The sequence below is a fragment of the Oncorhynchus clarkii genome, chromosome 23 (assembly GCF_045791955.1).
Source record: "Oncorhynchus clarkii lewisi isolate Uvic-CL-2024 chromosome 23, UVic_Ocla_1.0, whole genome shotgun sequence".
Lineage (NCBI taxonomy): Eukaryota > Metazoa > Chordata > Actinopteri > Salmoniformes > Salmonidae > Oncorhynchus > Oncorhynchus clarkii.
Window position 1 is genome coordinate 16798119 of NC_092169.1, and position 25619 is coordinate 16823737.

At 43.4% G+C, this 25619-nt stretch overlaps 2 protein-coding genes across 7 annotated transcripts; one reads left to right on the forward strand and one right to left on the reverse strand.

The window, feature by feature from the left end:
* Positions 1-131: 131 nt before the first annotated feature.
* On the forward strand, positions 132-11057 carry LOC139381466 (ecdysoneless homolog (Drosophila)). Of its 6 annotated transcripts, none has more exons than XM_071125030.1 (14): positions 132-272; positions 3338-3563; positions 3680-3797; positions 3899-3986; positions 4165-4343; positions 4500-4692; positions 5029-5157; positions 5261-5386; positions 5882-5967; positions 6453-6562; positions 6875-7103; positions 7279-7346; positions 10186-10379; positions 10520-11057. In XM_071125030.1, the coding sequence occupies exons 2-14, from the start codon at positions 3359-3361 to the stop codon at positions 10715-10717; spliced, it is 1923 nt and encodes a 640-aa protein (XP_070981131.1). In that variant the 5' UTR covers positions 132-272; positions 3338-3358; the 3' UTR covers positions 10718-11057. The 6 variants fall into 6 exon arrangements, with proteins under 6 accessions (XP_070981131.1, XP_070981128.1, XP_070981127.1 ...); XM_071125027.1 differs by having other exon boundaries at positions 141-272; positions 10517-11057; XM_071125026.1 differs by having other exon boundaries at positions 154-1133.
* Positions 11058-14599: 3542 nt separating this feature from the next.
* On the reverse strand, positions 14600-17745 carry LOC139381467 (solute carrier family 35 member D3). The gene is made up of 5 exons (XM_071125032.1): positions 17471-17745; positions 16873-17004; positions 16485-16695; positions 15375-15672; positions 14600-15230 (listed from the first exon to the last, which is right to left on the reverse strand). Exons 2-5 carry the CDS (start codon positions 16929-16931, stop codon positions 14827-14829), a joined length of 972 nt encoding a protein of 323 aa, XP_070981133.1. The 5' UTR covers positions 16932-17004; positions 17471-17745; the 3' UTR covers positions 14600-14826.
* Positions 17746-25619: the final 7874 nt, after the last annotated feature.

Below are 25619 nucleotides of genomic sequence, written 5' to 3' on the forward strand. Positions count from 1 at the left end.
TTTACAAATGTTCTATTGATTCATTATATGTTTGGTCAATATTTTAACATTTAAAGCACATTGTCATAGCAGTAAATCATTATTTCTGAGATAAATCCGTTTCATATAGGAACCATAGTAAAACTAGTTTTATAGCCGAGATGTATTAATGGTAGGACAAAAACTGTCTTAAAAACAGCATGAGAACGACAGAGCTTTACGACTAGTTGTAATTTTATTGGACTCCGTCTTGAAGACCAACGTTATATCAGATACACAATAAACAAGGCAAGGTAATACCGCTCTCAGAACTGTCACTAACGTGAATTTATCATGGTAAAGACACTTTGACTAGTATGGTATCGCGTTAGCTAGCTAGCTATCAGTCCAGTTTGCTTACTTTTATTGTCATGACTTCATTTCTAAATATCCTGTAATTTGTAGTTTAGGCCTATACATTGAAGACTTCGAGCGATCAAGATAGCATGTGCTTTTTGAGCGATCAAGATAGCATGTGCTCAATTGCAGTTACATAAACAAACATTTAGCTAGCTGGCCTAATTACATCATTCCACGATAGCAAGGTCCAAACATGTCCAAACTAGAACCCTAGAGTTTACTTTAACAGTTAGCTAACGTTAGCAAATCATTACATTAATCGATATAGGACGAGCTAAATAGTTTATTTTCCTATAATTCAATTAGTTATCATTCAAATGTCATTGTACATACAGTGCACTCAAAAGTATTCATACCACTTGACTTTTTCCACATGTTACGTTACAGCTTTATTCTAAAATGGATGCAATTGTTTTTTTCTTAATCTACACTACCTCATAATGAAAAAGCAAAACCTTTTTCTTAAAAAAAAATGTTTGCACAAAAATAATCTGCTCACGTTCACATAATTATTCAGACCCTTTACTCAGTACTTTGTTGAAGCACGTTTGGCAGCGATTACAGCCTTGAGTCTTCTTGGGAATTACGCTATAAACTTGGCACACCTGTATTCGGGGAGTTTCTTCGCTGAAGATTCTGTCAGGTTGGATGGGAAGCTTTGCTGCACAGGGGGTTCAAGTCGGTACTGGAGTGCCATGTCTAGGACAAAAAGGCCTCAACAGTTTTTACCCCCAAGCCATAAGACACCTGAACAGGTAATCAAATGGCTACCCAGACTATTTGCATTGTGTGCCACCCCAACCCCTCTCTTACGCTACTGCTACTCTGTTCATCATATGCATAGTCATTTTAACCATATGTACATACTACCTCAATCAGCCTGACTAACCGGTGTCTGTATGTAGCCTCACTACTGTTATTTTTCACTGTCTTTTTACTGTTGTATTCTTTACTTCCCTATTGTCCACCTAATACCTTTTTTTTCACTATTGGTTGGAGCCTATAAGTAAGCATTTCACTAACACCTGTTGTATTCGGTGCACGTGACAAACTTTGATTTGATTTGTGCTCTCGCTGGGCCAGGTCTTGAGTGCACTTTTCATCAAGGATCTCTCTTTACTTTGCATCCCCACAGCATGAGGCTGCCACAACCATGCTTCATGATGGTGCCAGGTCTCCTCAAGACTTGATTATGGCATTCTGGCGGATGAGTTAAATCTTGGTTTCATTAGACCATAATTTCTTGTTTTATGGTTTGAGAGTCTTATAGGTTCCTTTTTGCAAACTCCAAATGGGCTGTCGTGCCTTTTCCTGATGAGTGGCTTCTGTCTGGCCACTCTACCATCAGGCCTGATTGGTGGAGTGCTGTAGATGGGAGAACCTTCCAGAAGGACAAATCAAATCAAATGTATTTATATAGCCCTTCGTACATCAGCTGATATCTCAAAGTGCTGTACAGAAACCCAGCCTAAAACCCCAAACAGCAAGCAATGCAGGTGTAGAAGCACGGTGGCTAGGAAAAACTCCCTAGAAAGGCCAAAACCTAGGAAGAAACCTAGAGAGGAACCAGGCTATGTGGGGTGGCCAGTCCTCTTCTGGCTGTCCCGGGTGGAGATTATAACAGAACATGGTCAAGATGTTCAAATGTTCATAAATGACCAGCATGGTATTATTATTATTATTATTATTATTATTATTATTAATATTATTATTATAAGGCAGAACAGTTGAAACTGGAGCAGCAGCACGGTCAGGTGGACTGGGGACAGCAAGGAGTCATCATGTCAGGTAGTCCTGGGGCATGGTCCTAGGGCTCAGGTCCTCCGGGAGAAAGAAAGAGCGAAGGAGAGAATTAGAGAACACACTTAGATTCACACAGGACACCGATTTAGGACAGGAGAAGTACTCCAGATATAACAAACTGACCCTAGCCCCCCGACACACAAACTACTGCAGCATAAATACTGGAGGCTGAGACAGGAGGGGTCAGGAGACACAACTACTTCCACAGAGGAGCTCTGTCAGGTTCTTGGTCACCTACATGACCAAGACCCTTTTCCCCCTGATTGCTCAGTTTGGCCAAGGGTCTTGGTGGTTGTAAACTACTTCCATTTAAGAATGGATGCCACTGTGTTCTTGGGGACCTTAAATACTGTAGATATTTTTTGGAACCCTTCTCTAGATCTGTGCCTCGACACAATCTTATCTCGGAGCTCTACGGACAATTACTTCAACCTCATGGCTTGGTTTTTGCTGTGACATGCAGTGTCAACTGTGGGACCTTGTATAGACAGGTGTGTTTGTGCCTTTGCAAATCATGTCCAATCAACTAAATTTACCACAGGTAGACTCCCGAGTGACGCAGTGGTCTAAGGCACTTCGTCGCAGTGGTCTAAGGCACTGCGTCTCAGTGCGTCGCTGCAGTCCCTAGTTCGAATCCAGGCTGTATCTCATCTGGCTGTGATTGGGAGTCCCATAGGGCGGCGCACAATTTACCCAGCGCCGTCCGGGTTTGGCCGGGGTAGGCAGTCATTGTAAATAAGAATTTGTTCTTAATTGACTTGCCTACTTAAATAAAGGTTCATTATTGTCATTTTTTATTATGAAGTTGTATAGAACATCTCAAGGATGGTCAATGGAAAAATGATCCACCTAAAGCTAAATTTCAAGTCTCATAGCAAAGGGCCTGAATACTTATGCAAATAAGGTATTTCAGTTTTTTATACATTTGCAAAAATTGTAAACCTGTTTACTCTTTGTCATTATGGGATATTGTGTAGATGAGGGGAAAATGTATTTTATACATTTTAGAATAAGGCTAATGTAACAATGTGGAGAAAGTCAAGGGGTCTGATTACTTTCTGAATGCACTGTATGTCACAATGTCCTGACCTACAACAGTCTCTGCTGATATCAAAGTCAAGAAACATCACTTCTCTTGTTATTGCTCATATCATAGGTTCATCAAACCATCCCCACTATGGACCTACTTAGGAGAACAGCCATGCAAGAGGACATGGTCCAGTACGATCTTTTCTTGGTTCAGCCAAACCTCTCAGACACACAGGCTGACGAACTATGTCTGCAACACCTAGTGGAGGAGATTTTGGCCAAGGTTGCACCTCTCCTCATGCGGCATATCTGGCAACAGCAGCCATTCAACCTCAAGTACCACACTGAGAAAGGTACAGTACTTGTCCTGATCTGGATACAAATGTTCTTCAAGGTTTTAAGTATTTGTTATATAAATTAATTTCAACCTTTGACTGATTGAATGGTGGTGTCTTGATTGTACCTGCAGGGGGAGTTCCTGCACACATTGGAGGTAGCACTGTGTTTGGGGACAGTGTGGAGGATGAGTGGTTCATCGTATACCTCCTCCTCCAAATCACACAAGCCTTCCCTGAACTTGCTGCCAGGTAGAGTGGAACACAGTCTGCAAAGCCCTGTAATACTTCCAGTTGGTTTCAATTCTTCTTTTGTGTTCTTTCCTACTGATATTTACTTTAACTTGATACAGGTTAGAGGACAATGATGGGGAGTTCCTTCTGATTGAAGCAGCAGACTATCTTCCAAAGTGGTTGAATCCAGAGAGCAGTGAAAACAGAGTAAGATCTCTACGTGTGATGACTACGATCTGTTTATCACTCTCTGTACATCGCTTCACATACCTGACTATCCCTTTGTTTGTTGTCTCTGGAGGTGCATATCAGATCTCGCTCACTCTGCTCTCACTCTCTGTAGGTCTCTCTCAATCTGTGTGTTTCTCTGGTTCTGCTCTGCTAGGTGTTCCTCCACAGAGGTGAGCTGTACATCCTGCCTTGTCCCTCCCGCTCTGGTGATGTTGGCCTGCCCAGAGATGCAGTGCCCAGTGTGACCCAGGCTTTGGCACTGCTGTCATCCCACACACAGGCCTGTCTCGCAAGCCCCAAGATCCGCACTGCCCTGGGGAAAAGACTGGCGGGGTGAGTGAAGCAGCAGAAACAACGCTATGACTTGAAGGGATTGTAAGGTATCTGTTTGACGGTAGTTTTGGGCGTTATGATTACTCAGAAATGCATATTTAAGGGTATATAGATTTGTGTATGTCTAGCCACACATTCAAGTTTCTGGCTTCACAGATATCCAGAGAAGATCCAGGCAAACCTTCACCGTGCTCACTGCTTCCTGCCTGCGGGCATCGCTACAGTGTTGGCACAGCGACCAGACCTGGTTGCCTCGGCAGTGTCAGCTTTCTACCTGAGAGATCCAGTAGATCTACAGGCCTGTCGGACGTTCCGGACCTTTCCCGCCGACACACGAGTCCTAACCTCGGTACACATAAGTTGCCTTTTTACTTGTTGACGGGTGTATGCATTTTAGTGTTGTCACGATACCAATATTGAGATACCAGATTTTCCTTGGCAAAAAAAGACCACTACACAACCAAAACTCTATGGTCCTTTAAAACCTGCTTTTGTAAAATATGATGTGCCATTGCTTGCGAAATATACAAATGTGACTCTGGTTGGAAACACAAGGCTGTTTTTGTTCCTTTACTTCCTGGTATCGCGGTACTGGTATCATTACAACACGACTGCATTGTGTGTTATGCAGTGTAGTTTTGGTATATTAGTGCTGTATTTAGATGGTGCCTATGTGTCTTTCCAGGTGACATTCACCCGTTGCCTGTACGCCCAAATGCAGCAGCAGCATTTCACCCCCGACCGGAGGAGTGGGTTCACCCTGCCTGCCCGGTCCCACCCCCAGTACCGTGCCCACGAGCTGGGCATGAAACTGGTGAGTTCACCCCCACCCACTAACAATATTGACATTTCTTAGACTACTTGGGGAAATTATTTATTGTGTAGTTCTTAGTTATTCTTGTCTCTGACCTTCCCAGGCCCATGGCTTTGAAATCCTCTGCTCCAAATGCAGACAGCCATCATCGGTCCCTGATGCTCCCATCAGCTGTAACCCCTTGTGGAAAGGATTTCTGAACAGTCTGAAGAAGAAGGGTTATTTCAGAGTGAGTCATTACTCTGCCTCTGACAGAAAGGGTGATTGGCTCAAGGCTTGCATATAATTGGTGTATGTATGTGTCACATTTTTATGTAATATTTATTTTATATGATATAACATTTAGCAGACACTAGCTCATCGGTTTTGTATCAATGAACTTGAGTTACTGCTTCAACTGATAGTTAACCCAGCGAACTGATTACACATGTTCAAGAGTTTCGATTTTTCTATTATTGGTTAGTAAGAGACAAAAAAAGATTACCAATCTTGCAAACAAAAGTAAATCATTATTTCAGAATTGTTTAGATTGTGAGACTGCTAATCTCTGTTGCTAGTTAACCAGTAAGAGGGGTGGAGGGGTGGGGGGGGGGGGGGGGGGGGGGAGCTCTTGAATCCTCTATTTCGTGTTTCAGTGAGGATAGCAGTGTTGTACTGTTAGCATTGCAATTGTCAGTGATTCATAGTGTTATACCTTTTGGTGACATATTATTGTCTGTGGCAGGGGGAGCTGGAGGGCTCTGCACATTACAGAAAACTGATGACCTCAGCAGAGAACTTCTTTAAGCAGTCAATAACCCCAACACACAGGTGAGTGCTCTCAGCTTGTGTGTGTGTGTGTAGGTACACGTGTGGTATTTTCAATGCCGTGGTTTTATAGGCCCTCTTAGCTGCAGAGACAAATGTAACTGTTAAAGCTAATTTCCTGCAATTTTACCATGGGGCAGAGAGAAAAAAAGTTTGCGGTTTCAAACACAAATTCTTGCAATTCTACATTTCGTCATGGGGCTGAGAATTTTCAGTTGTAAAGCTAAGCATTTTGACATGGCATAAGCCATCTGAGTGACTCAAACATGACAAAATCAATATGGACTCCATGACATTTTGGGAATTTCATATTCTCCCTGACTGTCTAGTTTTTATTTTGGTGATTCATTCTTATAGAAAAGCTAATGGAGCAATATTTTTCAATCTGGTTTTAGTCATTTAAGTTTACACTGAAAATGCTTTAGCAGTGCATCACTGCTAAATGCATATAGGAAAAACACTGAATACACTATCCTGTGTGTTTGTAGCTCAGGTGGCAAGGCCCCAGCTGAGGAGGTTCTTCAGCTATTACAGAGCTGTGCTCCCTACAACCTGGATGAGCTGAGTAAACTGGAGGCCCATCTACCCCCAGAGGATAGTGAGTACAACACCTCACTTTACTATAGTACAACAGTCAGTCTTGTACCAGCTCAGGCGCATTGAGTGAAGTTACTTTTATTATATCTCACTCACTGAACTGTATGTATGTTCACACCACAAAGTAGCATGCTTCATGTTAGATAAAAATCAGTCATTGGGACTGCTGATTAGGGGAAGGGATCAGCCTGTAGTGAACATACCCCTGAACAAAGAAGCTGTTTCCATAAAGATAAGCTAGAATGAGCTCAAGGTTGATGACAACACAGATTTTTTTTCTCTTATTCCCCCCCCCCCCCCCCCCCATGTCCAGGTGAAGGTTGGCTGGATATTTCAGCCCAGGAGCTGGAGCATCTGTTGGAGGGAAGAGAGGGGAGTGGAGTGGGGTTGGGTGGCTCAGAGCCCAGCCTGACCAAACATACGCAGGGGGGAAGGAGTGAGAAAGGGGAGGAGGAGGGCAGCTACAGCCTGGTGGCTGTAACTCAGGGCATGAAGAACTTCATCAACGCCATGTCTTCACACGAGGGGGCCGAACTACCCTGGTTAGACTGACTGAGTGGCTGATTCACTGTCTGTCCACACTGTTCTACTTAGCAGTTAGCTTCCCACGTAAAGGGCTATGCAATAATACGGTATAGAACGTTAATGTACGCTAGCTGACTGTAATGGGTATTCAGGTGTGCGTGTATATGTGTAATTTGACTTTGTTTATTATAGGTCCCATTCAAATGAGCTGTTCAGGTTTGATCCAGAATCCATGGCTGGTGCACTGGACAGACTACTGGGTATGTAGTTGAATAAGGGCTACTTTTTTATGAACTCCCATATGTCACAGTAGAACTAGCTTGAAGATGGTGGCCTGCGTTAGAGTCCTGCGCAGGTATGAGCTGGCTTTAAACACCGATGTCTTGCTCCCGGACAAGCTTAACTCCTTCACCCGCTTTGAGGATAACAGTGCCACCAACGCGGCCCGCTCCCAAGGACTGTGGGCTCTTGTGCCCTGTGGCCAATGTGAGTAAGACTAGCGTGGTAAGTGCCACTGCAAGGCTACGGGCCCAGACGGCATCCCCAGCTGCGTCCTCGGCGCACACCAGCTGGCTGGAGTGTTTAAGGATCTCTCCCAATCTCTCCCTCTCCCTATCCCAGTCTGCTGTTCCCACTCGCTTCAAGCTGTCCAGCATTGTTCCTTTACACAAGAAAGCAAAGGTAACTGAACTAAATTACCCTGGGGTGGCAGGGTAGCCTAGTGGTTAGAGCGTTGGACTAGTAACCGGAAGGTTGCAAGTTCAAATCCCCTAGCTGACAAGGTACAAATCTGTCGTTCTGCCCCTGAACAGGCCGTCATTGAAAATAAGAATTAGTTCTTAATTGACTTGCCTAGTTAAAAGTCATTTTATTTATTTATTTTACCATCACCCTGTAGCACTCACTTCTGTGATCATGTAGTCCTTTGAGGCTAGTTAAGGATCATATCCCTTCCACCTTACCTGACACCCTAAACCCACTTCAATTTGCTTACCGCCCCTATAGATTCACAGACGATGCAATCACATTGCTCTCATCTGGACAAGAGGAATATCTACGTAAGAATGCTGTTCATTGACTATAGCTCAGCCTTCAACACCATAGTACCCTCCAAGATCACTATTAAGCTTGGAGCCCTGGGTCTGAATCCCGCACTGCAACTAGGTCCTGGACTTCCTGACGGGCCGCCCCCAGGTGTTGAAGGTAGGAAACGACACCTCCACTTCGCTGATCCTCAACACACAGGCCCCACAAGGGTGTGTGTGCTTAGCCCCCTTCTGTACTCCTTGTTCACCCGTTAACTGCATGGCCATGCACGCCTCCAACTCAATCAAGTTTGCAGACGACACAACAGTAGTAGGCCTGATTACCAGCAATGGACGAGGCCACCTCAATGTCAACAAAACGAAGGAGCTGATCGTGGACTTCAGGAAACAGCAGAGGGAGCAAGCCCCTATCCACGTCGCAGCAGCGCTTCTTCAATCTCAGGGGCCCAACCAATTTTCTATAGCCTCCTAAGACGCTCAACTTTTACAGATGCACAGTTGAGTGACTCCCTAGTGGCGCAGCAGTCTAAGGCACTGCATCAGTGCTTGAGGCGTCACTACAGATCCGGGGCTTTGTCGCAGCTGGCCGCTAAGCAGGGTTGGTCCTGGTCAGTCCCTGGATGGGAGACCAGATGCTGCTGGAAGTGGTGTTGGAGTGCCAGTAGGAGGCACTCTTTCCTCTGGTCTAAAAAAAATATCCCACTGCCCCAGGGTAGTGATTTGGGACACTGCCCTGTGTAGGGTGCTGTCTTTCGGATGGGATGTTAAACAGGTGTCCTGAGGTCCATTAAAGATCCCATGGCACTTATCGTAAGAGTAGGGGTGTTAACCTCGGTGTCCTGGCTAAATTCCCACTCTGAAATGGCCCTCAAAACATCATGGTCACCTAATAATTCCCAGTTTACGATTGGCTCATTCATCCCCCTCTACCCTGTAACTATTCCCCAGGTCGTTGCTGGAAATGAGAACATGTTCTCAGTCAACTTACCTGGTAAAATAACGGATAAATAAATAGACCCATGAGGCGGCGCACAATTGGCCCAACATCATCCGGGTTAGGGAAGGGTTTGTCCTTGTCCCATCATGCTCGATCCTGGGCTGTATTACAACCTGGTATGGCAACTGCACTTCCCGCAATCGTGTTGTCTACCAAACGCATCACCGTGGGCACACTTCATGCCCTCCAGGCCACGTACAGCACCCGATGTCACAGGAAGGTCAAAAAGATCAAGTACATCAACCATCCGAGCCACGGCCTGTTCACCTCGCAGTCAGTACAGTTTAAGATAAAATATATATATTAAACTTTAACTAGGTAAGTCGGTAAGGAAACAAATTCTTATTTACAATGACGGCCTAGGAACTGTTGGTTAACTGCCTTGTTCAGGGGCAGAACGACAGATTTTTACCTTGTCAGCTCGGTGATTCGATCCAGCAACCTTTCGGTTACTGGCTCTAACCACTAGGCTACCTGCCGCCCCAGATGCATCAAGCTGGGACCAAGAGACTGAGAAACAGCTTCTATCAAGGCCTTCAAACTGTTAAATTGGTGTCAGAAGCCGCTACTCAACCCTGCACTTTAGGGGTTGCTGCCATTTATACAAAGACATGGAATCACTGTCAATTTTAATAATGTTTACTTACTGCTTTACTCATCTCATATGTGTATGTACTGTATTTTAGTCAAAGCCACTCTGAAATTGCTCGTCCTAAAATTTGTTTCTTAATTCCATTATTTTATATTTGTGTGAATTGTTAGATGCTACTGCACTGTTGCAGCTAGGAACAGAAGCATTTCGCTACATCCTCAATAACGGCTAAATATGTGGTGACCAATAACATTTTATTTGATATGCTTATACTGCACAGCAGAGTATATGCGCAAATGGCTCCGCTTCAAAATGTTAGTGATACCCGAGCCCTGCCCTTACCCTAGTTATGGATTAAAAAAAGACAGGCCCGGCCCTTACCCTAGTTATTGATTAACCTGCTGCATAATGCCGGGACCTGTCTAGTCTGTACTTTTCAACTATATGCTATGTAAATATTTCAGGGGCTAAGGATGAGGAGTTGGACTCAGACGACCTAGATGATGACGATGATGATGATGATGATGATGATAGAGTGAAGGGTCCTACTGGACCGCTAGGAGTAGGACCAGAAGCTTTGGAAAATCTTAGGAAGTACATGGATGAGATGGACCATGAGCTTATGGGCACAAACATCGGACAGAGCTTCAACCAGCAGGCAAGTCCGAGTTGTGGATATTTATTACTTCTTGTGGCTGTGTGCAAATTCTGTAAAGAGTTATTTGAGAGAGGCTGCATAAGTTGAATTAGTTGCATAGAAATATGTTAAATAACAATTTTATTCTATGGTTCAAGCAGGACACCAGTAAAGCAGGCCCTGGCCAGGAGGATCTACTGGGTGAGGTTGAGGAGGAGATCCAGCCCCTGAACATAGACCTTAACCTGGTCACTAACCTCCTGGAGTCTCTGAGCTCCCAGGCTGGGCTGGCTGGGCCTGCCTCTAACCTGCTGCACAGTCTTGGCATCCATCTGCCTCCCAATACTGACCGTTCATGAACACCTGCCCCCCCCCCCCCCCTCCAAAAAAACTGACCTTTCATTATGACCTAGTGTCCATATCTTACTGTCTGCACAGGACTTTAAACTCCTGGCTCAGAGTACACTGGGCAGAATCAATATTTATCATCAGGATAGGGTTTTGACAATCATCATGTTTGCATTCAGAATGGCAGGATCTAAAAGTTAACTGTAACCCTAAAACTTTGATTCTAACAGACACTTGTATCCCTGTTGGATATATTAATCTGATTCTGACTATCTTAAATGTTTGTTTTTTTCCGCACTTATAATACATGAAATAGTCAAATAATAAAGCCACTACTTTTTTGGGACAAAATGTGTGTAACTATTTTCTAAGTTAAGTGTGGTTTCAAGGCAGTGAAAATATTTTTTCTTCACTTACCCTGTGCCTTTATTGGAATTACATTGTTATTAAATATGAACCAAAATGCACATGTCAGATAAAAAATGTCAGGACAGATCTGATGGAAAAAGCAAATTTGTCAGTAAACTTTCCAAATGTCAACAAAATATTCTAGACAAGGTGAGATTTGTCAGTAACATGAATTATGTGGAAAATGGTGATGGAAACACCTTTATGCACAAATAATGATTTAATAACGTAAACCTGGAGTCACACGAAGATATGTTGTGTGGTTGTCTCACTACGACTTGGGGAAACTTAGCATTTTATTAGGTTATAAAAATCACAGGGTGGTGAAAGTGCACGGTGATGAGTTTGCTGCGGCTTTCCAATAGATATTCTATTTGACAAATAAAAATTCTCGCTATTATCCATAATAACCCCCCCCCCCCCCCCCCCCCCCCCCCCCACTGTATATGTGAACTATTAGCAGGTGTATTATTATAACTGTTGCTATTTAATGCAACAGTTTTTGTGACCATGGGTAGAGTAGAAAATGCACATTGAACTGATTTTTATTCGGTACATCTACATGAATTTACAAAAGTCCTATCAACTGATTTCAGCCTGTGTATTGTATGTCTGTGGATTGACTTGAATATTGGTATTTGGAAAAATGCATGGAATCATTCCTCTACATTTGGATGGCTAGCTAACAAACACATTCTTCAAATGCATTATTTTACACTATCTTATAGCACTGGCGAACCATGGTTGACCAACTCCCAGACCAAAATGGCTGACATTTACCTTATAAAGTTGAAGATTATTCTAGTAATTTGATGGTCATGTGCTTGCTTTTTATCATTTGTCTTTTGTAGCTCAGTTGGTGGTGCTTGTAACGCCAGGGTAGTGAGTTCGATTCCCGCGACCATCCATATGTAAAACCTATACACGCATGACTAAGTTGCTTCGGATAAAAGTGTCTGCTAAATGGCGTATGTTACATTATCCCCAACAAGTTGTTTCTTTATGCATATATTCACATGATTGGATGGAAACCTAGCTACTGTTAACTTTTATTGTTGCATGTGGGGATTTGAAAAACCTTGAGGTAGACAGTATCTTTACACTTGAACTGTAATGCTTATTTCATTTATTAATTACACCACTCTAAAGTAGCAGCCTTATGACACATTCCCAGTCACATTCTGAGCATTTCTGTATGGTTGATAATCCAGTGCAAATATTTTATCCAGTCTCCCTACATATTGAGTGCCTTTTCAAACCATTTTGTATAGGTTCAGTAGTAAGTATGATATACAGGATAAGAAGGAACACAAGCGCTGGTAATTAAAGTGCTGCACCTAGGGAGGTGAAGACTTTGTACCACAGAGAGTGAATAATACTGCTCTGTAGTACAACTATCCTTCTACTGGTAGAAGTTGACCATATAGACAGATCTAGGAAAAGATTATCCTTACCATATCCTCCCTTTAACCATTAACTTTTACAGATCCACAATTTCACCGCCTGGTACAGCAACTGCTCCACCCTCAACTGCAAGGCTCTACAGAGGGTGGTGTGGTCTGCACAACGCATCACCGGGGGCAAACTACCTGCCCTCCATGACAACTATAGCACCCGATGTCACAGGAAGGCAAAAAAGGACAATAACCACCCGAGCCACTGTCTGTTCACACCACTACCATCCAGAAGGCGAGGTCAGTACAGGTGCATCAAAGCTGGGACTGAGAGACTGAAAAACAGCTTCTGTCTCAAGGCCATCAGACTGCTTAACAGCAATTACTAACTCTGAGAGGCTGCTGCCTACATGGAGACCCAATCACTGGCCACTTTTACAAATGGATCACTAGTCACGTTAATATACTGTATTTTATACCATCTATTGCACCTTGCCTATGCCGCTCGGCCATCGCTCATCCATATGTACAGTGCCTTGCGAAAGTATTCGGCCCCCTTGAACTTTGCGACCTTTTGCCACATTTTTTTGTGAAGAATCAACAACAAGTGGGACACAATCATGAAGTGGAAAGACATTTATTGGATATTTCAAACTTTTTTAACAAATCAAAAACTGAAAAATTGGGCGTGCAAAATTATTCAGCCCCCTTAAGTTAATACTTTGTAGCGCCACCTTTTGCTGCGATTACAGCTGTAAGTCGCTTGGGGTATGTCTCTCAGTTTTGCACATCGAGAGATGTGATGAGAACCTTGCAAAACAGCTCGAGCTCAGTGAGGTTGGATGGAGAGCATTTGTGAACAGCAGTTTTTAGTTCTTTCCACAGATTCTCAATTGGATTCAAGTCTGGACTTTGACTTGGCCATTCTAACACCTGGATATGTTTATTTTTGAACCATTCCATTGTAGATTTTGCTTTATGTTTTGGATCATTGTCTTGTTGGAAGACAAATCTCCGTCCCAGTCTCAGGTCTTTTGCAGACTCCATCAGGTTTTCTTCCAGAATGGTCCTGTATTTGGCTCCATCCATCTTCCCATCAATTTTAACCATCTTCCCTGTCCCTGCTGAAGAAAAGCAGGCCCAAACCATGATGCTGCCACCACCATGTTTGACAGTGGGGATGGTGTGTTCAGCTGTGTTGCTTTTACGCCAAACATAACGTTTTGCATTGTTGCCAAAAAGTTCAATTTTGGTTTCATCTGACCAGAGCACCTTCTTCCACATGTTTGGTGTGTCTCCCAGGTGGCTTGTGGCAAACTTTAAACGACACTTTTTATGGATATCTTTAAGAAATGGCTTTCTTCTTGCCACTCTTCCATAAAGGCCAGATTTGTGCAATATACGACTGATTGTTGTCCTATGGACAGAGTCTCCCACCTCAGCTGTAGATCTCTGCAGTTCATCCAGAGTGATCATGGGCCTCTTGGCTGCATCTCTGATCAGTCTTCTCCTTGTATGAGCTGAAAGTTTAGAGGGACGGCCAGGTCTTGGTAGATTTGCAGTGGTCTGATACTCCTTCCATTTCAATATTATCGCTTGCACAGTGCTCCTTGGGATGTTTAAAGCTTGGGAAATCTTTTTGTATCCAAATCCGGCTTTAAACTTCTTCACAACAGTATCTCGGACCTGCCTGGTGTGTTCCTTGTTCTTCATGATGCTCTCTGCGCTTTTAACGGACCTCTGAGACTATCACAGTGCAGGTGCATTTATGCGGAGACTTGATTACACACAGGTGGATTGTATTTATCATCATTAGTCATTTAGGTCAACATTGGATCCTCACTGAACTTCTGGAGAGAGTTTGCTGCACTGAAAGTAAAGGGGCTGAATAATTTTGCACGCCCAATTTTTCAGTTTTTGATTTGTTAAAGAGGTTTGAAATATTAATAAATGTCGTTCCACTTCATGATTGTGTCCCACTTGTTGTTGATTCTTCACAAAAAAAATACAGTTTTATATCTTTATGTTTGAAGTCTGAAATGTGGCAAAAGGTCGCAAAGTTCAAGGGGGCCGAATACTTTCGCAAGGCACTGTACATATTCTCATTCAACCCTTTTTAGATTTGTGTGTATTAGGTAGATGTTGGGGAATTGTTAGATATTACTGCGCTGTCGGAACCAGAAGCACAAGCATTTTGCTACACTCGCATTAACATCTGCTAACCATGTGTATGTGACAAATGCAATTTGATTTGAGGGAGGCAACTGACTTCTGACTAGTCTCTAGAGTCAACTTCATCCTCCTCCATGTTGGATCATCTACAACAGGCTGTACAACGGTCTTGTTAATCCGTGTGCCGTGTGGAGTAGCGCTGCAGCCAGCGGTGAGAAGGTCAGAGCGGCCATGTCCACCAAGAGGTGCTGTAGAGCTCCCAGCAGCAGTATCGCCAGCAGGTAGCCCATGAAGAGCAGGCTGTGCCAGCTACCCTCGCCCAGTGCCCGGGGGCCCTCTGGGTGCAGCAGGCACAGGAAGCCAAGCACCAGGCTCTGGTTCACCATCAGGGTGAAGTACAGGTCAAAAGGTGAGATGTGGGAGCTGCTGTGGTGCCGGTGCTCGGTCTCAGCCACCTTGGCCAGCCAGGTCAGAGAAAGGCTGTGTAGAAGGAGGGCCAGCGGGGCGTAGAGACACTCCAGAACCTCCACTGACGGGAGACCCTGAGACGCTGCAAGGAGAAGGGGTAAGTTAGTGTACTGACACAACTGATGATTGACACACCAACACATTCAATTTTATGAGACTATTAAGATTTCCCACAAACCTCCCCCACTGACTTTCCCCTCAATCTAATCACTGTAAATGCATTTACCTGTGATAGTGACGGAGGTAAAAGTGATGACCGTGATAAGGCCTGTTAGGTGGACTGATGGCGGTACTGCCAGCCGCAGGCCGTGACTCCAGCCCACACAGAGCAGGGGCAGCAGGCGCATGGTGAGGGCGTACATGCCGGAGTGGGCACTGGCCTCTGCCCACACACCCAGCACAGTTTGGGCGCTGCCACAGACAGAAGGCACCAGCAGGCGTTCACCCAGAGACAAAGAGTAGGGCTTCAGTGGTGCCAGGCCCATGGCATGGAGGAGCAGCAAGTATAGCAGAGTCACCAGCACCTGGGAAAGACATGCCATAAACACAGGCAAACTTTAGCCATTTTAAAGAGCAACTGCCCCTAAAAACCAACTTCTCCTTTTGAAAATGGCCTATTTGGCATCGATAAGTCAAACATTTATTCTAGTGTCAAAATTGACTATGAATTGTAAATAAGTGGTCATAGTCCGTCTCATCCAAAACTGAGATTTGCGAGATGATCATATGTCACATAATGAGGGTTCCATAACAGTTTTCCTTGGGTTGGGTTTATTTCAGTCATGCCCACAGCTGGCAGCACCCAAGCAATCCTCAATTGGGAACACAGCTGCATGCGACCAGATTGACAATGGGCATTACAATTTGGTTTGACATTTGATATCCCTATGTGGCTAGTTAGGGACCATCAGTAAATTACACAATGTATGTGGAACAATATCTTAAAATGTCAATAGCTCCCAACTTCATATATTAATCTCAAACCAACTACAGATTGTAGAAATTCCTTTACAAATATTGAAAGCATTTAATGAGACAACTAAAATGTCTGCAACATGAAAATATTTTCGCATTTACATTGTGTCATTTATTGACGGTCCCTAACTAGCCCCGTAGATAGGCTATCCAAAGTCAAACCAACTTTGTTACAGTCGCACACCAGCCGGCTGAAGATAATTTTACAATAATTCTGATCATTATTATTTCTAAAAGTTACCACTTAGCAAAGGCCTAATGATGATTAGAAACATTGATGGCTCATGCAAAATCCAAACACCACAACTCAAAGCCCGACACAGATTATTCTTATAGTAACCCTGAGCAAACCGTGCCCTACCTGGACAAATGTGATTGGTACAGAAAACTGGTAGTGGTACTGGGGAATGAAGATATCAGCAACAAAGCTGCGGAGCCGATCTGCCAGGGCATACAACACCATGACCAATATGGTGGCACCATAGCTGAGTAATGGCACTAGAGGCTTCCATACATCAGGCAAAAACCTCCTCAGTATACTAGCACTCCTCTTCCATCTCATCCACCAAGGACTGTTCAGGGAACACAATGGCACAGAGAGTAATACAGGAGGAGCGTACTTCAGGAGACTATTGATAGAAACATTTAAACGAATTGGAATACACTGCAATGAACTGCATATATCTCATGTGTCTACAATTTAAGTACTATTCATCTATTATCTACTATTATAGAAAACATGTGAATACCATTCTTTCCGGAGACAGTCCCTGGTAGTAGGGTAGGTATCCCTGGGGTCCATCCTCATATTCCAACTGCCTCTCCTCAACCCCTCTACTGCAGCAGGTAATGAAGGTAGAGAGCCATCGTTCCTCCACTCCCTAAAAAATGGGCGCCACCAATCACTTCCATGACATAAATCACATTAACATCTTTATTTCTTTATTAATTTACTTCACCATTATCTTGGGCTTTCTGTCTTTGTAACTGACAAAACACTGACAAAACGATAAATTCCAAAACGCCATAAATACATTTTCTGAAATTAGCATTAATTGTTTTAAAGAAATTATGAAAGAGCTTGGTGTTTAATGACATGGGGTTGTTATTTGTTATCATCTAATGACATGGGGTTGTTATTTGTTATCATCTAATGACATGGGGTTGTTATTTTTGCTATATCTGCCTCACTCTCAGATAAATAAGTAGTACTGCTAGGTTTTACACTGTCAACTGTAACACAACTACATGTTTAATAAAGAACTGCATAAATGATACATTTGTGACAAATATATAACAAATTATAATTCAATACAGTAATATGAGATCTGTATGTAAAACAATTACCTTTACATTTTAGTAATTTAAAACAGGGTTCCCAAACTCTTCAAGTGGACTATACCCTATATTTACTCAGACAAAACTCCATAAGAACAATGTATGTCCCTCGTCTCCTTCTCCTCTCCAACCAATATCCACGGATGAAACAGGTTGATGTGGTTATATTGACCACAGATGCATGTTCCTTATCAAACAGGTTTAAAAGAGTTCCCTTTCTATGTTCTCAGTATTGAGCGTCTGATGGCCAATGACCTGAGCGGAATGCATTTTCCATGTGAGCCTTCACGAACTCTAAGCACACAGTTATTGACATCTAGATGGACTTTAACCTCACCTGTTATAAACTCATTAGAAAAAGAAATGTCCTCTCACTGTCAACTGTGTTTATGTTCAGCAAATGTAACATGTGTAAATATTTGTATGACCATAAGTTTCAACAACTGAGACAGAAACTGAACAAGTTCCACGGACATGTGACTAACAGAAATGGAATAAAGTGTACCTGAACAAAGGGGGGTCAAAATCAAAGGTAACAGTAGTATCTAGTGTGGCCACCAGCTGCATTAAGTTCTGCAGTGCATCTCCTCCTCATGGACTGCACCAGATTTGCCAGTTCTTGCTTTGAGATGTTACCCCACACCTCCACCAAGGCACCTGCAAGTTCCCGGACATTTCTGGGGGGAATAGCCCTAGCCCTCACCCTCCGATCCAACAGGTCCCAGACGTGCTCAATGGGATTTAGATCCTGGCTCTTCGCTGGCCATGGCAGAACATTGACATTCCTGGTGGCATTGTCATGCTGGAGGGTCATGTCAGGATGAGCCTGCAGGAAGGGTACCACATGAGGGAGGAGGACGTCTTCCCTCTAACGCACAGCGTTGAGATTGCCTGCATTGACAACAAGCTCAGTCCAATGATGCTGTGACACACCGCTCCAGACCATGACGGACCCTCCACCTCCAATTCGATCCCTCTCCAGAGTACAGGCCTCGGTCTAACGCTCATTCCTTCGACGATAAACGCAAATCCGACCATCACCCCTGGTGAAACAAAACCACGACTCGTCAGTGAAGAGCACTTTTTGCCATTCCTGTCTGGTCCAGTGACGGTGGCTTTGTGCCCATAGGCGACATTGTTGCCGGTGGTGTCTGGTGAGGACCTGCCTTACAACAGGCCTACAAGCCCTCAGTCCTGCCTCTCTCAGCCTATTGAGGACAGTCTGAGCACTGATGGAGGGATTGTGCATTCCTGGTGTAACTCGGGCAGTTGTTGTTGCCATCGTGTACCTGTCCTGCAGGTGTGATGTTCAGATGTACCAATCTTGTGCAGGTGTTGTTACACGTGGTCTGCCACTGCGAGGATGATCAGCTGTCCGTCCTGTCTCCCTGTAGCGCTGTCTTAGGCGTCTCACAGTACGGACATTGCAATTTATTGACCTGACCACATCTGCAGTCCTCATGCCTCCTTGCAGCATGCCTAAGGCACATTCATGCAGATGAGCATGGACCCTGGGCATCTTTCTTTGTGTTTTTCAGAGTCAGTAGAAAGGCCTCTTTAGTGTCCTAAGTTTTCATTACTGTGACCTTAAATGCCTACTGTCTGTAAGCTGTTAGTGTCTTAAATGAGTGATCCATATGTAATTACAAACAGGGTGGTTTGAGCCCTGAATTGTGATGGGCTTAAAGCTGTGGTATATCAGACCGTATGCCAGAAGTATGACAACATTTTGTTTTGCTGCTCTAATTACGTTGGTAACCAGTTTATAATAACAATAAGGCTCCTTGGGGGTTTGTGATATATGGCCACTTTGCGTCGTGCCTAAGAACAGCCCTTAGCCGTGTTATATTGGCCATATACCACAAATTCCTCGGGCCTTATTGCTTAAATAGATCACCCAGAGGTGGTCATAGGAAGGAGTGATTTGATCCCTGAGAGGAGAGGCGGTTGTGGTTTCAGAAAATCAGAGGTTTTAACCCATACATGTCAGCTGGTCATCTATCCAGGATACAGTTGTATGCCTTGAAGCCATTTGGAAAATACCTGTGGGCCACATTGTAGATAGTTGTAAACATGTCATTGACACGTTATAAAAATAGCTTGGCTTGGTCATGGTTTTATGCTTATAGAGCTCACAGTATATGTAGCCTAGTGGTAAAAGCACATACAACTTTGTCATGAATGCTTTACATATTGTATGGAAGTACTGTTAGGTCTATCTTTGATTTTCATTTTTAAATAAACAATGCATTTGTCTGCTCCATCCTCTGCATTTGTATCCATCCTCTGCAAATGTGACATACCATACTGTTTAGTATGACTTCATATGTGCATGGAGGTGTATCTAGTCCTACAGTAACCCTAGTGGGAATCTCATCACTGATCCGTCATGCACAAAAAATGGTGCATTAAACGTTGGGTTGTTGGGATTATCCAAACATGGCTTAAATTTAACCATCAGTTGTCTTTTATCTTTTTTTTTTACTCATGCTGTATTGACCAAGCAGCTTGGTATTTATTTTCTGCAGGCGTGGCTTATTAGGGGCATGACTTTCAGAGCTCTTATTGGTCATCCGTGAGAGTAAATGTCTTTCCTGTTCATGTTAAGTTTACATACTAGAAATTAAAACTTTCCTTGATTATTTTTGTGCATTTTAAACATCTGTTGCTTACAAAGCATATGACAAATAAATACAATTTGCATTTAGTTATCACATTTTTACAATTAACAATGAAATGCTTGCTTGCTTACTTACTGATCCTTTTCCAACAATGCAGAGTTAAAGAGAAAGATAGCAAATGAGAAATAGTGATACGAGGAATAACAAGTGTGAATAACAAATACAATACAGCCTCCAGTATTTATGCTGCAGTAGTTTATGTGTCGGGGGACTAGGGTCAGTTTGTTATATCTGGAGTACTTCTCCTGTCCTATTCGGTGTCCTGTGTGAATCTAAGTGTGCGTTCTCTAATTCTCTCCTTCTCTCTTTCTTTCTCTCTCTCGGAGGACCTGAGCCCTAGGACCATGCCCCAGGACTACCTGACATGATTACTCCTTGCTGTCCCCAGTCCACCTGGCCGTGCTGCTGCTCCAGTTTAAACTGTTCTGCCTTATTATTATTCGACCATGCTGGTCATTTATGAACATTTGAACATTTTGGCCATGTTCTGTTATAATCTCCACCCGGCACAGCCAGAAGAGGACTGGCCATCCCACATATGCTCTCTCTAATTCTCTCTCTCGGAGGACCTGAGCCCTAGGACCATGCCCCAGGAATACCTGACATGATGACTCCTTGCTGTCCCCAGTCCACCTGACCGTGCTGCTGCTCCAGTTTCAACTGTTCTGCCTTATTATTATTCGACCATGCTGGTCATTTATGAACATTTGAACATCTTGGCCATGTTCTGTTATAATCTCCACCCGGCACAGCCAGAAGAGGACTGGCCACCCCACATAGCCTGGTTCCTCTCTAGGTTTCTTCCTAGGTTTTGGCCTTTCTAGGGAGTTTTTCCTAGCCACCGTGCTTCTACACCTGCATTGCTTGCTGTTTGGGCTTTTAGGCTGGGTTTCTGTACAGCACTTTGAGATATCAGCTGATGTGTGAAGGGCTATATAAATGAATTTGATTTGATTTTGATTTGAATACAAAATAACATGGCTATATACGGGGAGTACCAATACCGGGCTGATGTGCAGGGGTACGAGGTAATTGAGGTAGCTATGTACTGTACATTATAGTTGGGGTGAAGTGACTAGGCAACAGGATAGATAAGACAGTAGCAGCAGTGTGCGTGGATGTTGGGCTGCCAGTGTGAATGTGTGGGTAGAGTGAAGTTTGTGTTAATCAAATACATTTTTATTGGTCACATACACATGGTTAGCAGATGTTAATGTGAGTGTAGCAAAATGCTTGTGCTTCTAGTAATCTGACAATTTCACAACAACAACCTTATACACACAAGAATATATACATATAAATATATGGATGAGCAATGGCCGAACGGAATAGGCAAGATGGTATATGCAATAGATGGTATATGCAGTAGATGGCATAGAGTACAGTATATACATATGAGATGATAATGTAGGGTATGTAAACATGATATAAATTGGCATTGTTTAAAGTGACATGTGGTACATTTATTACATCCAATCTTTAATTATTAAAGTGGCTAGAGATTTGAGTCAGTATGTTGGCAGGGGCCACTCAATGTTAGTGATCGCTGTTTAACAGTCTGATGTCCTTGAGATATAAGCTGTTTTTCAGTCTCTCGGTCCGAGCTTTGATGCACCTGTACCGCCCTCACCTTCTGGATGGTAAACGGGCTGAACGGGCAGTGGCTCGGGTGGTTGTTGTCCTTGATGATCTTTTTGGCCTTCCTGCGACATCGGGTAGTGTAAGTGTCCTGGAGGGCAGGTAGTTTGCCCCTGATGATGCATTGTGCAGACCTCACTACCCTCTGGAGAGCCTTACGGTTGTTGGCGGAGCAGTTGCAGTACCAGGCGGCGATACAGCCTGACAGGATGCTTTCGATTGTGCATCTGTAGAAGTTTGAAAAAAAAAAAAATTGAGTGTTTTTGGTGACAAGCCACATTTCATCAGCCTCCTGAGGTTGAAGAGGCGCTGTTGGGCCTTCTTCACCATGCTGTCTGTGGGTGGACCATTTCAGTTTGTCTGGGATGTCTACACCGAGGAACTTCAAACTTTCCACCTTCTCCACTACTGTCCCGTCTGTGGATAGGGGGGTGCTCCCTCTGCTGTTTCCTGAAGTCCACGATCTTCTCCTTTTTGTTTTGTTGACTTTGAGTGTGAGGTTATTTTCCTGACACCACCTCCTCACTGTAGGCCGTCTCGTTGTTGGTAATCAAGCCTACCACTGTAAACTTTATGATTGAGTTGGAGGTGTGCATGGCCACGCAGTCATGGGTGAACAGGGAGTACAGGAGAGAGCTGAGAATGCACCCTTGTAGGGCCCCAGTGTTGAGGATCAGCGGGGTGGAGATGTTGTTTCCTACCCTTACCAACTGGGGCGGCCTGTCAGAAAGTCCAGGACCCAGTTGCACAGGGCGGGGTCGAGACCCAGGGTCTTGAGCTTAATGACGAGTTTGGAGGGTACTATGATGTTAAATGCTGAGCGATAGTCGATGAACAGCATTGTGCAGTGTGATTGCGTCGTCTGTGTACCTATTGGGGCGGTAAGCAAATTAGTGGGTCTAGGGTGTCAGGTAGAGTGGCGGTGATATGATCCCTGACTAGTTTCTCAAAGCACTTCATGATAACGGAAGTGAGTGCTACGGGGCGATAGTCGTTTAGCTCCGTTACCTTAGCTTTCTTGGAAACAGGAACAGTGGTGGCCCTCTTGAAGCATGTGGGAACAGCAGACTGGAATAGGGATTGATTGAATATGTCCGTAAACACACCAGCCAGCTGGTCTGGTCAATGCTCTGAGGACGCGACTAGGGATGCTGTCTGGGCCGGCAGCCTTACGAGGGTTAACATGTTTAAATGTTTTACTCATGTTGGCTGCGGTGAAGGAGAGTCCGCAGGTTTTGGTAGCGGGCCGTGTCGGGTGCACCGTATTGTCCTCAAAGCGAGCAAAGAAATTGTTTAGTTTGTCTGGGAGCAAGACACAGTGTTGGACAGCTGTTTGTTCACCTGCACCCGCCCACTATTGCTAATAACCAATCCGCAACCGCACAACTAGCCTATATGTGATAAAGTGAAAATCTGAAGCCCGCTCCCAACACTTACACGCTAATATAGAAAATGCGCTGTAGGCTACAGTCAGATGGCGGAACAATTTTTTGTTTCACTTATAATTTCTGACATTCTGTGAAAAAAGCTGTGAAAATGGCCCAACATGTTTCTGATAAGATTACAGTTCGGCTTGGATGCATAATTTCTGATTGAAATAATATCAGTTTGTATGATGCTGATAAAGATCGCACCTTTACAGATGGTTTCTAACTGCGTTTGCATTATCTCAAGATGCTGAAAGAAAGAAATCATATTTCTCCACTCCTGTTTCCGAGTCTAAATGTAGCTTCCATTTGGTGTATCATTTTACTGCAAGAAATGCTTAATTCTACAGGAGTTAATATTAAAGCTACGTGAGAGGTTATAGACCTGCAGTCAGTGTCTAGATTTCAATTTCCATTTAAATCAAATTGTATTTCTCCCATGCTCCGAATACAGTGAAATTCTTACTAACAAGCCCTTAATCAACAATGCAGTTTTATTCTTAACTGGAATAAACTGATTGGGTAGCCTAGTGGTTAGAGTGTTGGACTAGTAACCGGAAGGTTGCAAGTTCAAATCCCCGAGCTGACAAGGAACAAATATGTCGTTCTGCCCCTGAACAGGCAGTTAACCCACTGTTCCTAGGCCATCATTGAAAATAAGAATTAGAGCCAACAGGAAATGGAAATGCGCAACGCCAAATGCTAATAGTACTCGATAAAACTCAAACTTTCATTAAAACACACATGCAGGGTACTGAATTAAAGCTACACTCGTTGTGAATCTAGCCAACATGTCAGATTTTTAAAAGGCTTTTCGGAGAAAGCATGAGAAGCTATTATCTGATAGCATGCAACACCCCGAAATACCTGAAGGGGACGTAAACAAAATAATTAGCATAGCCGGCGCTACACAAAACGCAGAAATAAAATATAAAACATTCATTACCTTTGACGAGCTTCTTTGTTGGCACTCCTATATGTCCCATAAACATCACAATTGGGTCTTTTTTTCCGATTAAATCCGTCCATGTATACCCAAAATGTCCATTTATATAGCCCGTCTGATCCAGGAAAAAAATGCTTTCCAAAACGCGACGTCATTTTTTAAAATTAAAAAAGTTGCCTATAAACTTTGACAAATCACTTCAAACTACTTTTGTAACCCAACTTTAGGTATTTGTAAACGTTAATAACCGATCAAATTGATCACGGGGTGATCTGTATTCAATAGCAGCTACTTGAAATCATGGTCCATTGTGTCTCTCCCATAAGCCTCCTCCTGTGTACTCGACGAGAGGAAGTGCCTATTTCTCATTCCACCAAGGATTAAAACCAATGAAATTGCCAGTACTGGCGATATCGTGTGGAAGCTCCAGGAATCCCAGTTCCACAATAAATGTTTGATTTGTTCGATAAAGTTCATCATTTATGTCCAAATAGCTAATTTTGTTAGCACGTTTGGTAAACAAATCCAAACGCGCATTCAGGTCCAGCCGAACGTCGGACGAAAAGTTCAAAAAGTTATATTACAGCCCGTAGAAACTTGTCAAGCTAAGTATAGAATCAATCTTTAGGATGTTTTTATCATAAATGTTCAATAATGTTCCAACCAGAGAATTCCTATGTCTGTAGAAAAGCAATGGAGCGAGAGCTAACTCTCTTAGAGTCTGTGGCACTCTGCCAGACACCTGGCTCAATCCCCTCTCATTCTCCCCCACTTCACAGTAGAAGCCTGAAACCACGTTCTAAAGACTGTTGACATCTAGTGGAAGCCTTAGGAAGTGCAATATGACCCCATTTACACTGTATATTGAAATGGCAACGAGTTGAAAAACTACAAACCTCAGATTTCCCACTTCCTGGTTGGATTTGTCTCAGGTTTGTGCCTGCCATATGAGTTCTGTTATACTCACAGACATCATTCAAACAGTTTTAGAAACTTCAGAGTGGTGTATATCCAATACTACAAATAATATGCATATATTAGCATCTGGGACAGAGTAGCAGGCAGTTTACTCTGGGCACCTTATTCATCCAAGCTACTCAATACTGCCCCCCTGTCACCAAGAAGTTAAAAAACAAGTACAGAAACAGTTTCAAGGCTGAGCATGACCTCAGTATTGCACTGTCAAAAACGGAGCCCAGAATAGACATGCTTGTTGAAAACTTCAACCAGCTTACACACCTCTCATTAGGACTATGTGTGTGTGTTTTCTGGTCTACATCTTTGTGATGTGATCAATCAGTTTGTTTACTCCAGTTCAAAATGAAAAAATATGATTGTATTTTGACAGCAACAGTTCCAAGCTAGACTTTCTTTCAACAATAATTTCTACTATAAAATGTACAGTAGGCTTGATCATTTTTCATCTGTACTGTTACTTAGGGTTGCACTAATAAAAAGCCTGTGTG

Coding starts and splice junctions, on each gene's coding strand:
- LOC139381466 (XM_071125025.1), top strand. CDS start 1,074: ATGTCTAGGACAAAAAGGCCTCAACAGTTTTTACCCCCAAGCCATAAG. Junction 3,564..3,679: donor CAAGTACCACACTGAGAAAG/GTACAGTACTTG, acceptor TTGTACCTGCAG/GGGGAGTTCCTGCACACATT. Junction 5,968..6,452: donor TCAATAACCCCAACACACAG/GTGAGTGCTCTC, acceptor GTGTGTTTGTAG/CTCAGGTGGCAAGGCCCCAG.
- LOC139381467 (XM_071125032.1), bottom strand. CDS start 16,931: ATGAGGATGGACCCCAGGGATACCTACCCTACTACCAGGGACTGTCTC. Junction 15,673..16,484: donor TACCAATCACATTTGTCCAG/GTAGGGCACGGT, acceptor TGTCTTTCCCAG/GTGCTGGTGACTCTGCTATA. Junction 15,231..15,374: donor TACCTCCGTCACTATCACAG/GTAAATGCATTT, acceptor TTCTCCTTGCAG/CGTCTCAGGGTCTCCCGTCA.